Genomic DNA, 16189 nt, shown 5'->3' on the forward strand with positions numbered 1-16189 from the left:
TTCTTTCAACAAAAGAGAAGACACAGGCATGTGGTTGAAATACTTTGGCCAAGGATTCAAGAACAAGAACAGCAAACAACCTTGTTAACATAGAAAGCACAAATTAGCGAAAAGCTCAGCCACGCAATGGTTTTGATAAACAATGCCAATCCATGTGACTCCGTGACAGCTTCGGCGATTTACATTAGGAGCTTTTCATTCTTCCGCTTCCATATTGTTCCTGGCGATCACGTGACAATATCTCTCATGAGATCTCGCTCAGGCATCTTCAAGTTGGCGCCATATTTTGTGTCAGCAGATTAGAGGCCGAGAATCACTTACGGTTCATTCTGCGTTTATCAATAATGGCCACGCAGAAAAAAAAAAGTTGCCTTTCGAAACGGGATTTTTTTTTCTTACAACAAGTGGCGCCTGTATGCATGATAACAATTTATCAGGTTCAAGGTTAGATATAAATGGTCTATTGAAAACATTACAATACGGCGCAAAACATTTATGGTTTGTTTTCAGGATAGTAACCTGTAACAATTAAATATTAAAAAAAAGACAGACAGAGCAAATGATAAGATGATTGCAGCTAACTCACTTTAATCGCCATCTGTGAAAACGTCTGCCCAGCTTCTTCCAATATTGTCCCTAACCTGAAGATTGGACACAGAGGGTCGGTCTTGCGATTATACCGACACGAGCGGAGATACATCTTGTCCGCCGTGTCCAGTATATTTCTCCTAAGGTGAGGAATACAGGAGAAAATATCAGACTGTTTGTTTATAACAGCATGATGATTATAATGGCTTTATTTTGCATGGATAGCCTTTCGGGTGTTACCATGCTGTTACTCTTTTCTCGAGAACACAAAATATTTTCAAATACGATGAGGAGATATTGTAATTTTATGTAATTGATGTTGTGGCCAGGACACTTCCGGTCAAGGTAAGGGATTCCGTGGCGAGCAGCAATCCTCAGATTATAACGCTGGTTTCTGGACACACGAAAGTCACTTTAAATCATGTTTGCATTGATACTAAGTTTGACCTGAGAATATTCCATGCACATACAACCATGTGCAACAGATACAAGAATGGTAGAATAATTGTAACTCATACTTTTCTTTGTAACTACCATACTCACTTTTCAAATCTGAATTTTGGAAATGTTATTGAATTCTTGATGAGCACTGTAAAGTTCTCCGCCTCCTCCAGGATTGCTGCTTTCGATCTGTAAGAAATAAAAAGAGATGATAGTAAAAATGATATGCGTAAATGTGATGATCGGTTGCTGTTATGTTGCAAAAAAAAAATAATAATAACTTCTGAGTAGTATCTATAGACGAGCTAACAAATTATGCCATGTGTGCAGATTTATCACAATAAAAAAATAATTACAGTAGGATAGGGAACAGATATTATTACAATTTTACGAATCATTGATTGATGACCCTTCAAGATCTAATCGGCATGTTACACATGTAGAACTAACAGTGAACGCAGTCAAGATATGTATAAACTTGCAATTATAGATTTCGATCAAAAAAGGAAACGAAAACTCCCCTTGCAATAAGAAAAAAAAGTTTTAGCTGTTCTGCACAGCTAGTAAAACCGTGGTTTTCATTCTTTTCTTTTTTTGGGTCGCTGTGTTAAATAAAAACAATTTGGTTAGAAATCTAAGTCGCACATCCTGTTATAGAATCTTTTATATATGTCACCTAAACCAAGATGGCGTCTGTCTCGTCAAAAACAACAACAAAAAACCCCTCCGTCTCCGCACATTGGTGCGAAGATCCCGGGAGAATTCGATAAATCCGGCCTTCACGTGAGATTGGAGGGAGTAGAAAGCATCTCTTGAAATTGGATTCATTCTGAAAATAACATGTGGACAGTATAGCCATTCAAAAAGAGTACAGAATTCCACCCTGCAGGTGGATCGAGGTATAATGCTTTGATTCTTGCTTCTAAAAACAGGCCATCGCCTCGACACACCCTTTTTAGTGCTCTAAACAATTGATGAATTCAATTAAAATGACATTCAGAGATGCAAGTCTCGAGAGAATACTCTGCAATGGATATAATTCAAATGCTAAACATTTTCAAAAACAACGCAAAGTCTCTATACAATGACTATTTTCTTGAGGGACTGTATACTGTATAAGATGTTATTCTCGCGTACATATATATTTGCGAATGAGGAGGCCACAGACATTTTCGCGAGATATTGTTTTTGCGAATTGACACCGACGCACTTTTCGCCGAGCGCATGGCGGTATTTCGCGTGTTGTTAAATTGGCGAAAATTAGACCCTCGCGCAAATAATATACAAATGATGCACAGGACAGAGTGGATCGGTGAGAATTTGATGCGCGAGTTTAACTTTGGAACTGTTTAAACCCACGAGCGCAGCGAGTGGGTTTTAGACTGTTCCAAAGTTAAACGAGAGCATCCATTTCTCACCGATCCACGAAATTGGCATGTGCATCATTAATTTTGTGTTATGAAATGGGCCCATAAATTCATGAAATACAACCATTTTCCCCATCATGCGTCCGGTACACCTTCAACAATATACAAGACTTGAGCCATGCGTTCGGATTTTACCGGGCGCATGGCTCAGTGTGGATCAGAAAAAAAATCAAAGCATAACATTTTGACCAATCAGATTGCAGAGATTCTAAAGCCCATTTTATAACAGCTTATACAGTATTAAGTGTTATACACTTAACAGTGAATGCAGGCAGCACAATGATATGGTGCGCACTTTTAAATACTTTTGTTATCGGTCATTTATGTCATCATTATGATAAAAATGGCAAACATATATATTGGTAAACAAAAGTATAACTCGCCATGTCGAATGGCAATTTGATACCATCCCCCGGGAGAGTGGTGCTAAATCCATCGCTGACTTACGTCAACCCATGCACCATCTTTGAAATATCTATAATCCGTATCACACTCTCCATTAACCACACATCTAAAAGGCTCTGATTCAGAAATGCACTGATAATCAACACCTTCCTTTTAGTAGACACATCAGAACCTGACATTTCTCTTTCACATAATCATCTGTATTCAACAATTTTAAAGACACAGTGAAGTGCAGGGAGCTTGTGACGATAATATGTGCATAAGCATTTATCATGTAAATTTTGAGAGTATGTTAGTTGGTGTGGCGATCTAGTTGTAGATCACACATGCACATGAACGCCTTGGCCGAATTCACGAAGGTGGTACAATTGAAACCATGGTTTAAACCATGGACAATTTGTATGGAGCGCCAAGTGTCGCATGGCCTATTTCGTTACGAAATCAGTAATTTCGTCGACGAATCATTTCGTAACGAAATGACAACATTTCGTCGACAAACTGATCATCTTGTTAACGACATGAACATTTCATCAACGAAATGGTCATTTCGTCGACGAAATGACTGATTTCGTTAGGAAATAGGCCATGCGACACTTGGCGCTCCATACAAATTGTCCATGGTTTAAACCATGGTTTCAATTGCACCACCTTCGTGAATTCGGGCCTTTGTGTCACATTGTGATCTCAATCAGTCAGCGATTCTATTTCAACGAGTTACTTCAACGTCCCATGTCACCTTGTGGCATGATTTAATATTTAATCCAAATGAGTAACTAAACTGATTATTGAGTGGAAAAGCAGTATTTATTTCCTTTATTTTTTGTGTGCTCATTTATCAGACTTTTTATTCATTCTTCTAGCCTTGAATATCTCAAAGAAAGATTCGTATAGTTCTTGTCTGCTGTCTCTGGCTTTGTATAATGTGTTTTGCTTCAGGCAAATTTATTTTTGTATTCTTATCTTGTTGATAAAGAAATAAAGAATAAACACCTATACGACTCGCTATACGACTTCATTATTTTTTTTTCTTTCGCTGTCAGAACAGTTTCATCAATGCTAAGTTCATCATTTACAGTACCAATGATGTCTTGAGACTATTGTGACCATGAAAAATATAAGGAGACTGCAGCGCATCACGAGTCTCAACGATGGTGATGCCAAATATATTTTATATCCCACCTCTCAAGGGCGAGACGGAGATCTAAACAGCTTGTTTTGAAAATAGTCATGGTCATGAGCGCGTGTTTTCTCTTTTCATTTCCCAGTGTTTGCTTTCATCATTATGCTGTAGGTTGTTACGTAACAATGCCGTCTCTAACTCTATCACAAGGACATCATTTCTCGTGGACTGCTAGTAACGAAAGAAAAGGAAAACATATCGATTTGTGCGATGTCTTGATAAAGGCCTGCTTCGGATGTGACTGTAGTGTCAATATTGGACAGAGCAAACGCTCGAAGACACGAAACTAATTGAAAAGATGTCCGGCAGAATGACCTCATTACTATACCGAAGAATTGTGTGGGAAAACAACCAATTCAGCATTCAGAGACCTGGCTGCTAGTGATAGCTCACAACATAAGAAAATGGGAAAAAATAAATATAATATATCATATTCAATGTTCTTCTTGAGGAAAAAATGTAAAAATCCTGTTAAAGTGGAAAGGGGCACAGAACATAAGTGATATTCATTTTCTTGAAGCAACACAGCCCGCTTGAACATGAACTTCACAGTTGATGGAACTACTTAAAATAGCATTCACAGCTTTGCTTCATCTGGTTTGAAAGTATAACACTGTGAGGTTGCTAGGTCAGAGTGGCATTAAAGCAATCCATTTATGATGCACAGAATGATGTCCCAAGAGGACACTTTAATATCACGTGACACAAGATAACCACCAATAGGTCGATATGACAGAAAGACTCGTAGGTATTTTAAACTAGCCCGTCGGGTACGAATTTATACAATCTTGGAACGGTCCATCTAACTGGGGGCGCTTTGCAATGTAAGAGATTTATTCCACTGTCTCATGTCAGCGAAACACTGAAGCACAGTATCAAAAATGGGCTCGCAGCATAAAACTTTCCTCGGAATCTATGACCGCTCCTCGGACCGCTCGTACTTGTGCTCTGCCATGTTAACAACATAGCACGTACTTCTAAACTAGAGGAGTATGACTTATAGTTTGACATTTCGGCACGGGTAACTTCATAACAGTATGCCACCATATCGTTTGCACAGCACACACATACACACACGCTCGCACACACACACACGCTCGCACACACACACACGCTCGCACACACACACACGCTCGCACACACACACACACACACACACACACACAAACATACTCACACACACCTTTGCATTGCTGAACGAGCTCGTGATAGAGAAAAACAGAAGCGATTTTTTTTCTGCTGTGCTTGTCGTAATGTACTCATGGGGGGGGGGGGGGGGTGTTCGAACCTCCTAAACCAAGGAAGACAAAAAGGAGGGCATTGAAAGCGACGCGTTCATGACGGCAGAGTTTGAAATTGCATCAGAGTAACTTGAGGATGTTTCTTTCAAACAGGTCGAGCTTATTGGATGCCCGCCCGAACTCTATGCAAAATCATGGAACTATTCTCGACGAAATGACGATTGTATTTGTCACGAATTTTGGGTGGGAAAGCTATCCCTCCTCCTCAAGCCCTCCTGTCTCTCGCACAATGCCAAGGGAAGAGAATTTGCCTGCCTCTCCCGCCAAAAAAAAAAAAAAGAAAAAAGATTCGGGAGGGCAAACTTGGGACAAGAGGCTAGCAGATTAGTTTGCGCTATTCGACAGGAATGACTGAATGCAGCTTTGGGAGAATGGTCTGGCTTATTGCTTTGCCATGGCAACGGAAAAACGAATCAGCAGATGCGGGAAGGGAGAGTATCATTATAAGTATCCGTACAGTGTCGGAGGTTGTGGCCGTGTAATGAAGAATGTGACGATGAAATCTGCTGTCCGTAGGAAGACAGACCATAGGTTGGAACTCCATGTACTCACACAGTCTTTGTTCAGCAAACAACGTTATTTCGTTCTCGTTTATTTGTCGGCAAGTTTGGTTTCCATGTTTTTCTCTTTCTTGAATTGCGAATATGACTGCATAGATAAAGATATGGCAAGGGCGGAGCCACTTTCTAACAATAAAAGAAATTGATTATTTTTTTTCGTGGCGAAAAACTATCACAACTACTCTTAAGTTGAATCAATCTGCGCCGACAATGTTTAACTTGGATGTAGTTTACACATCTTCTAATTTCTTTGTAATTGATATATCACATGATTAGTATCCACGGCAACACGACTTTTGATAGATGAAACATTTCTCCTTTAAAAAAAAAAAAAGTGTTTCAGAATAGTGCCGTTCGAAATTCGACTATACTGTCATCTATTTTGATAGCGGAATAGCGGAAATCATCTAGACGAAAACTTTGTTTTAGAAAATTGCAATTTCTTCCCAAGTATCTTAAATATAAACTGAGATACCAAAAAACAAACAAACTAAATAAATAAGGGAAATGGGAAAAAATGGCATAATTCTTGCATGAATCATCGTGAAGTGAATTGAATCTCATGTCATGAAAGGTTTGGAAATAATGCCAGACAGAAATGTCTTTGCCAATGATCAGATGGTGCTTTGATTTGGATGTTTGTCCCCCGTATCTTCTCAGGCAGATTCCTTGGTTGGTTGGCCCTCGAATGGGGCAGGCAGATAGGTGCACTGGAAAGCCAATCACGTGCCCATTCAGCGATCACTTTGAAACTTGAGCGTCATCGCGGGCCAAATATTGCCCGCCCTGCACTAGAGATTGACTGGGAATTAATCTCATCATTTGGTTCACTTTGTCCAGATATCAATATAATATTGCAGACAAGAAACATATTTGCGCAGGGAGCGTACTGAAGATGACAGTTAAATGTTTTACTTGTCGTTGTTTTTAATCTTATGAAGAGGTTTATTGTCTTAAGGTTGGATGCGGTTTTTAATGTCCATCACAATTTCTTTGAATATGTTAAATGGATGTTGGAGAGAAAGACAGAGAAGGAACATACAGCGAATGACTTTCTTCTCCAGCTGTCTACGTAAGCGTTGCAATGTGGTGACCTTCAAATAGTACACTTTGCATTATCTGCCGCCAAAATATGAAACGAGGCTTATTGAAATAATTGCGCATCGCCAGCCCTGGAGTATGGCGATCAAAAGGCAGGTTCTGTTTTGGGGGGTTAACCTTGTGACGATAGCTCGTAGACGGCCCTCAAAAGAAGTATTGAAAAAGAATTGGCGGGGACGGAGTGAATTCACTGTAGAAGAGATTATGGATGCTGCGATAAGCCTTTCCATGCATTTCCCAAAATTTGCAGAGGTTGCGAACTTGATGGCATAACCAGTCCGAAACACAAATAAAATTGCGCGAGAGGCTGGACGCGTGAATAGGGACATGAATTTGCTCTTTGTTAGTTTCTGCCAGCCAGTCACTATATAGCCGGAAATGTATGAGAATGTTTTGGCCATTCTCCAGTCGCTCCTGAACGAAAGGTGTTGATTGGACCGAATAAATCTAAAGAAATGAAATGCTTTAGTGAATGAATCTGAGTGATTAATTGGAGATGCAATGGGCAGTGAAAGCAGATTACGAGGAGAAACATGGGGCGGCATTCGCCTAGCGGAAGTCGGCCTTGCTACAACAAACATGCAGTCTCCTCCAAGCGATAACTCGACGCTGTGACTTGGTCAAGTCGCCCCTAAAAGGCTCCTCGATCGTTAAGTGGCGATTTCTGCTCGAGTCGAGGAATTTATTGCTTCACCGACGCCCTGAGAGCATGTGACGGATTAAGAGAGTGAGACGTAAGGTGGCGAGAGATTGGTCACTCGAACCAAGGAGTTATCACTGATAACACCTTGCTCAACACCTTGCTCAAAACAGGGGGAAAAAGGAGGTGCGGCGCTGCCTCCTTTACCCTGGCTAGGACAGGAGAATTGTACATCGAAATAGAATGATGAAATAAAAATTAAAGGATTGTCATAGACCAGGTTGTACAAAAACATACATCCCTTTAAGGATCTCCAAAGTGTGGCTTTCATTCACATGGGAGTAATGATGAATGTGACCAGAACGTAGGGCTACGCAGTTAGATGTCTTTTATCTGACAATTACTGTCTAAAGGACAGCAACTTTGGCGGTTAAGTGTAACAACTAATATGGGATGTGATTGTTTGACATACTGCTGTGACAAGAAGAATACATTTTGTGTCCAGACAAATTTGACATTTCCTTCACACATGCAAAAAGACGAAGTACGAAAAATGTAATGTGTTTCTTGGAGCAGAATGCATTATGTCTGCTGACGTTGAAAAATGGATCCCTCCCGGGATGGCTGAAAGGTCAGGCAATAAACTTAATTACAATTTTCTACCGTAGAACACGATTCACTTCGAACCTTCGCTCTAAACAAACCGTTCATTATTAAACCGACTGGCCACGTTCCCCTCCCTCTTCCCCTCACCGACCGGTTTCCTGCCTCGCGCTCGCTCGATATCGTCAACCTCCCGAAAGCTCCGATGTCGGCCGATTTCCATTCATCCCATGCGCATTAGTACCGGTATTATCTTGTCCATTCTATTCCAAATCACCGCGAGCCATCCCCGTACGCTGAGGAGGTCGACCTCTCCCTTAATGTAACTAACTGCTAAATATCCAAATTTAGTCCAAAGTATATGGAGTACTCAGAAAAGTGGAATTCTTTGTCGGATATTTTGAGCCGGTGATCCATTCCGCAAGAAGAAATCGTATCCGCGACGTTGGAAAAAACAGGAAATAACCCAGTCTCGTGAAACTGTTTCTATCTGTGACCACACTGTGTGCATTCATCAAGATTTTTTTTTTAAGTTTGTGGCATGAAAGAACAAAACATTAGAGGTGTGTCTGAAATTATGCAAGAGGAATGGTAGCATGACATACAATCACTTCTTGCTATCATTGCATAAGCCTAAGGGTGTAAACATGACCATGTGTGAATAATTAAGCGAACCTATAGAGTAGACCTTTCTGTGAAGTTAAACTTTCACGAATATGGGCGTGTGGGCCTGTAATAGAAAACGTTTGTGGGTAGAAGCTTTTTTTGATCTGAATTCTCCTGCACTACTAATAAAGATGAAATATTCTTCCTATTTTCACATTAGTGTAGCTTTCATCAGCAGACATATAGTATAAATCGAGAAAGCAGATAATGAAAACAGCAGTGCTTCTAATCAAGACCTTTGTCCCGAAAGACACAGCAGAACGGTTTCCAACTTCACAAAACATGTAGTTCACTCTTGTGGTGAAACTATTTCGCATTCCCTCTGGCCTCAATTAGTGTAAGTGCCGTTCTATTGGAAATCACCAAATTTGCCCTGAAAGTGAGCGCAATTGTCAAAAACAGAGACAATACTTGCATCTTTTTTTTTTCATATGATTCGCGTAAATGTCCAAGATATTAGCTCGTGGGTATAAAAAATGAGACAAGTTCACAGTATGATCTTGAAAGATGAGTCCAGTGAATTTAGCTGAGGGTTGGTAGAACTCTACGGCACGTCATTTATTGTGCTGTCGATTCCACAATCCTGATGAGTGACAGTTTTTATCTCATTGGGGAGACTGAATGTCCAGTTCACCGGACGACGTGTTTCATAATGTTATATAGTCTTAATCCGTGACAAGAAAGCTGAAATGCGGCGTATGAGGCGTTTTCATGCGTTGTAACGCCATTTGATGAAGCAAAGGTTTGAAAAGAGATTGCCGAGGGTGCTGGTGCAACCAGAAATACGCAATTCGTGTTCGACTGTAGAAATCAATTAGCCCATGATGCAAGGCTATGTTTGACTACGCTTTGCTTACTTTTGTTTGGAAATTATCGCTTAGTTTTATTAAAATAACCCGAGAAGGAAATGGAAAATAGGATTTCGGCAGATGCTAGGATCTGGATTTGGTGATAATGATATTGAAGCAACTTGCTGATGTTGATATCATTTACATGCGCCTAAATCATGCATATATCAATTCTGCTCATAAATCCTACTGTATGTGATCTCTTCCGAATCATTCTAACGTGAAATCCTTCATTGACAGGCGGCACATGAATTAATTTGCTCACGAACGTTTGAAAATCCTGTTCATAACGAATTGTGAAGACAAGTGCTAATTGATGTAAGTTCCAAATGTGGTGGTTTTGACATCATCAAGACGTCAGCGTGATTTAGAGTGTATACACGGAGCCAACGCCGGTATGTGCACAAGTCTGGTTGGGTAAAATATTGAGACTGCAACATCGTGATGTTTATCATCCTAATGTTAGAAGATGTCAGTCTGTCCGCGGTTGCTTCCTATGTCCCTAGGCCAAGGTTTGTTGTTCTTTCATCATCACCATAATCATTCATCATATAGCATCTCTTGGGGGTTGCCATGAGATAAACAACATACCCTAACGACCAAAGATGCATTCATCAAACTCAAGCGCCTGTAGCTTCGCATCAAAGTAGCCATGCATTTCATTTTCGATATCAACTTTTCGGAGGCCATGAAGAAGATAACTTCATGTTCTAATTTATTGCACGTGCTGCCGTATAATAAACAAAATACTTGAAAAAGGAAGCTGATGTTATAAGTGTTGTGGTCCCCTTCGAGTGTCTCAAACATTGATCTGAAGTTTGTAATTTTGTGCGGCGTTATGACCGAACGCGATATGAGTAATGCTATCCTATAAAATGATAAAAATGGTTTTTATCACGGAAAATATTAGAAGATCATTGATTGGCATTCGTCGGAGTCTATTTTCGTGTAGGATATATAAGCCGTATGTAGTAATGACGGAGAATCCATATTCTATCCGTGTTCATTTTGACAAGCAAAACTTTCGGGACTTTCGGGACATAGATCTCCATCAAAAGATAAGAAAGCCGAACCATCAACATGAATAAGGGCTGATGTGGTTGGTGGCGCGGTTGATGGTTTTCAATGTAAATGTTCGCATTTTTTAAGAAGGCATTTTCAGGTGTTTTTTTTTAATTCTTTTAAATTTAACTGCGTTTGCTACGTCTGACGTTATTTCGCCAAACCTCGAGATAATTTCAAGATTTTCAGTACAGATTCAGACATTATTAGATGTTTAAAGGCAAGTGAATATCGCGTTAGGTACTGCCTTTAGATATCGGCCAGTACTCAACTTGTACTTCGTCAGTCAGTTGGTACACCTATGGAGTTGAATTTCAATCTTTCGCTCTAACCTGTCATTCCTACGCGTTGTACTCATCAGCACGACAAGCAGAATGCAAGGTATCAACTGCTATACGGATGGACAATTCGAGGATGCATTTCATACATGTTGTAGCACTGGCGACATTTTCAAGGCACACAGGGGGACTACTTACAGTGGTTGAATGTCCACTTCCACGGGGCACCACGCCCGGACTTCACACACCGTCGTTGGTTGAGCGTCTTCCGGGTTGGTTGTATTCACACACCTGCCGGTCTTGATTCCTATTGAAAACATACCAGAAAAATACCGCCATTTGATATAGCCATAACGGACTCCTTGGTTTCAATTTCATGACATCAACTGAAATAATTGATTCTCGCTGAAAAGTGACTACAGCACAGAGAGAGAGAGAGAGAGAGAGGGAGAAGAGGAGGAGGAAGAGGAAAACGTGCATTAAATATTCTATAAGTTATATATAACATGACATTGTGTGTGCATAAAATCATTTCAATCATTAACAATGTTAATGGATGTCCTTCTTCCTTCTTAGTTTTGCTGGTGTTGTTGGTGTTGTTATGTCACAAATATAATTGATAGTAAGATATCGATCTTATCAAAATGCGCCAATCACGAGTAAGCGGTGTAATCAGCAGAGGCTGAAAAATTATAGTCATCTGCATATCAAGAGATGAAATCTCTTTGTCTGCATTATAAAAGCGACGTTACGCGCACGTCCACGTGCGCTCTGAGCGCGTAGCGTTACATAAATGCCGATCACGCGTCTCCACCGGCATTTGGGTTCCGTCGATCAAGTTGGCCTACACTGCATTAATGTGCAAGTCTGGCTGAGGGAAAACTTCCGCATCCGCAAAAATCAGAATTCCTTCTCTTTTGCAAACCTCACAATTATTTTCCTCCATTTTCTTTTCTCTCGCCTGAAGAAACTGGAAGTCGAAGAAAGGACGACTAAAATGAAGAATGAACCCATATTTCTTTTCATGCCTAAGCACTCTTTATTTGCAATTAAATGCAATCTAAAATCTCATCAACTCAGTACTTGTCTAGCAAAACGCCGTCGTCATTATGAAAAGGGGGTGACGATGCAAATGCGTGAGAATAATTGAGGTGACCGATTGACGTTTTCTAGCTCCCTCAGTGGTAAACACCGGGGATTCATGACTGCAGTGTTAGAGGTGATAAGATGTACGTATTTCGCTGAGGCCTACCATAGTTGGAAATCTTGATAAGATTTCGTGCGTGTGTGTTATTTTTTTTTTATCTTATTTATTTCATTTTATTTTTTTGTTCAGACAGTAATGATATCGATGTGGAGGCGAGGAGTGTTCGGGTGCATTTTGATTTCGCGAATTTCGCGAGAGCCAAGATTCGCGAAATTAAAATGCACATGAAAGTTCTTGTCTACAATATATGCATTGAATGCCAGTGGCAATTTGCGAAAATTTAGTGTCGCGAAAAAGGCCATCGGCTCCAATTCGCGAAAATTTCATTCCGCGAATATATCATGTTTTACGGTGCGCAGATAGAGACACAGTAATAGAATTAAGTAATGGGTAAGTGTGAACATATGTTTGTATGTGCTTGTAGATGCTTGTTCATACCTGACCAGTTTTTCGGGAGAAAGAGCGAGGAGGGATGACGTGAAATTAATGGTCAAGTGTATAGGCCTACAATATGATCAGCATTTGTATCGAAGGAATTTAAAACAAATAAATTGTTACTTTTTTTACGGTTCTCCAAACGAAACTGACAATGTTTTGCTCACTTTGAATACAATATTTCTGTCATGTCTGTGGCACAGTAAAGAGAGCGTATGATAAAATTACACTTGAATTATTCTTATCGATATTTTTTCAACTATAGGCAACAGTGACGAGGACATTTTCGTAAAAAACGCTATAGAGAGTGACACCTGATTTCCTATAAAGTCAAAACTGATCTCTTGATTTATACAGTTTGAATATGATTTATAAAACTGTCATCCTCCCTCATCTTGATTATGGAGATGTTGTATGGCAGTCAGCTTCTAAAAGTTATCTTCTTTCTTGGTAAAAATTTCAAAATAGCGCTGGCAGAACTATTTTGAAGGTTAATCCATTTTCCCACGTTTTCAATCAACATGTTCACGAAAAATTAATGTGGAAATCTTTGGAATGCCGTCATAGAAAACATTTATGTATCATGGTATATAAAATATTGAATAATTCTACTCTAAATTATTTGACTGAAAACATCAAATCCAATTATGCACTACGGTCGAATCAAAATTTGAATTTACCCAAACCTAAAACAAATAGCTGCAAAAGAACATCTTTCCTTAAAGGGCTGTTTCATATTATAACATATACCGATTGAATTAAGAAATGGTACAACTTAGAGATCTTTTAAAATATTACTTAATTATTATTTCGAACAATTTACCCATGATTTGTTTTTTTTAATATTTATTATGAATATGACTATTTTCAAACCATGAATATAACCCTGGAATATCGTTCAGTGTATTTTTTTGTTTTTGTTTTTGCTTTTTAAGTGTTGTTTTAGCTTTTGTTTCTGTTTCTGTTTCCTGTTAAGATTAATGTATGTATTTTTTTTTGGGGGGGGGGTTATTGGCAAACTGTACTTTAAGGACCCCAAGGAAGAACAGTCTTATTCTGAAAATATCACTGAATTTGGGCTATTCTCCGTATTTTACTTTGATGTACATAATTTTGATATGTTTTTATATGTGCCTTTCTATACATGATCTGGAAATAAATACAAACAAACAAACAAACAAATAATGTAACAAAATTCATCTCTATGAAAACACTCATCTTATCCAATTATGTCGGCTCCTTCAAGACGTGAAAGAATACTCTACTCGAAAATGAGGACATCGGCAAGTTACATCCTATACCACAGAAGGTCAGGCATATCAGAGGCTTGCGTACAATCGACAAGAGGGTTAAAAACATGCTTCACCTAAGCTCTGAAAGTACAAAGTGGGATTTTCCTCTCGAATTCAATATTATTCGAGTTACGGCCGGAAATGGGTGGAAAGTGAGCTCGGTCACAGACATACACGATGTGGAAGTAACAGCACATGAATCGAGCAATCACTGAGGCAATTCGGCCACAATTCAAACCGCCCAAGATGGGACACGTATCGAACTTGTTTTCATGAACAGTCGTAATGAGACCGCCCTTATGGCTTGGCGCGAGTTTGGACGAATGTCGTGCCGTACCGCGCAATGACTACCTCGTTTGTTTCGTCGTCTGCTCGCTAAACATCCATCACGGGGTGGACAATTGACGCACTTCATCTATTTAACAACCAGAGTAAATAAAGTCCAGATGTGGTTTTATTGGCTGCCCAGGAAATAGGAAACGGACTCGAATGTAAACAAGAGGAGAAATCAGCCTAGCAAATTACATGACTTTAGTTACACAGTTGTGATAAAAACAAACTTTCCAAGGTCTTGAACGATGCCCTGGTGTTGAAGAAAGAGGTTAAATGGCTTGTTGGTTTGTTAGTCATGACATTTAGGGGGTTTTCCTTATTCTTTTGATGGAGGTTACCAACCACCATACTTATCGTCTACATTGTTAGGGAATTTCGCAGGACACGACTTCATTAAAACCGGTGTGATTGATTTTAATTATAAACAAGACAACGTTATATTGTTTGTGAGTGTGTGACTGTATATGGTGCTGGTATTTTAACATAACAATACAAGTACACTAACCGGAGTAATTGTAGTTTGCGTTAATAGCAACACAGTGTCATGCAGCTATTTCTGTCTACAAGCTATAATCAAATGACTTGTGTGATTTCTTCTAAACGATTATCTTTCCGTAACGTCACAAAAAAATGTAAATCCTGCAACGTACTTTCGGGAATACGGACTATCGTGTTCTACATAAAGAGATGTCAACATTAGAATTGTCAACTCCACAATGGAATGGCTTAACAATCGTGTTGTGATTGAAAGAAATGTTAAGCTATCATTGCTTGGAATCTGTCATTTTTACTCTGGATACCTAATTGAGTGCTCTGTCAACTATGCACGTACATGTATTTCTGAGAAATAATTTCTCTCCGAATCCGTTAATAAATTGGTATAAAGAATTTAATGTTCCTCTAAATCATCCATTATACAATGCTGCAAACCTTTGCACTCTTTAGAGGCTTCCTTTGGCATATTTCACCGTTCAATTCTTGAAAATTTATCAAATACAATGGTGTTCATATATAGTACAAATTTAGTTTGTTTAATAATAGTTGAAGTAGTTCTTTCTTTTGCTTCTTCTATAGCAATTTCACCAAGCACCAATACGTCCGGATGTCGAGCTGCCCAGAAACACGACACGACTCGACACGGCACGACACGGCACGACAAAGTTTCGTCAAGTCAGTAATCGAATATAGTGGGGTGGCTTAGTGACAAATATACTGATAATCGTGACACGCCGGACAAAAGTGTCATTTTTTCCTCAGACATTGGTATATATATGAGGATCAAAATTAGGGGGTGCTCCAAGAAATCCGCTAACAGAAAAAATGAGAAAATGCCCTTAATTTGTACATAACAATAATGTCTGAATTCAAAGACTATACACAGGGCATTCGCCAGGTTTCTGTACAATGCAATGCAATGTACATGGTTGCTAGTCTTAAAATTCAGACCCATAATACGACATATTATGTGCATGTTTACAGTAATACACCATTTTTACTGGTTTTCCTATGGTAACAGGTGGTTAGTCTGTGTTGCAGACCTGAGGGAGGTGTGTTGGAATAGTCCAGTTTTCTTAAGCACCTTTTCATTGAATAATTTCATATAATTTCTGGTAAAGGATTTTTTTAGTACTGTCTACCTCCTGTAGAGAAATGGCAAAGAGTGACATGTGACTCTGGCTCAGATACTTTAAATCTTGGGCAATGACTGAGCCAGGTGTAGGACTATGTCACAGTTCATTTTTTCTCCCAGAACTACTAGTTTACCAGTAGAAGAGCTGCATATTCCATTGAGAACTTAAGGTTTTGGGTATTGCCCTACATA

General features: G+C 39.4%; 1 protein-coding gene across 1 annotated transcript in view; it reads right to left on the bottom strand.

Moving 5' to 3' along the window:
• Positions 1-16189, bottom strand: part of LOC139741416 (P2X purinoceptor 4-like) — a 168204-nt gene that overhangs the window by 41978 nt on the left and 110037 nt on the right. The window contains exons 5-7 of the mRNA XM_071652001.1: positions 11299-11407; positions 1132-1218; positions 587-728 (exon numbers count right to left, since the gene is read on the bottom strand). Coding sequence (XP_071508102.1) covers positions 587-728; positions 1132-1218; positions 11299-11407 — 338 coding nt within the window. The remainder of the gene's footprint in view (positions 1-586; positions 729-1131; positions 1219-11298; positions 11408-16189) is intronic.

This window comes from Diadema antillarum, unplaced genomic scaffold (assembly GCF_040938485.1).
Source record: "Diadema antillarum isolate AM-2024a unplaced genomic scaffold, OU_Dant_1.0 seq00000927_RagTag, whole genome shotgun sequence".
In the NCBI taxonomy this organism is placed as follows: Eukaryota; Metazoa; Echinodermata; class Echinoidea; order Diadematoida; family Diadematidae; genus Diadema; species Diadema antillarum.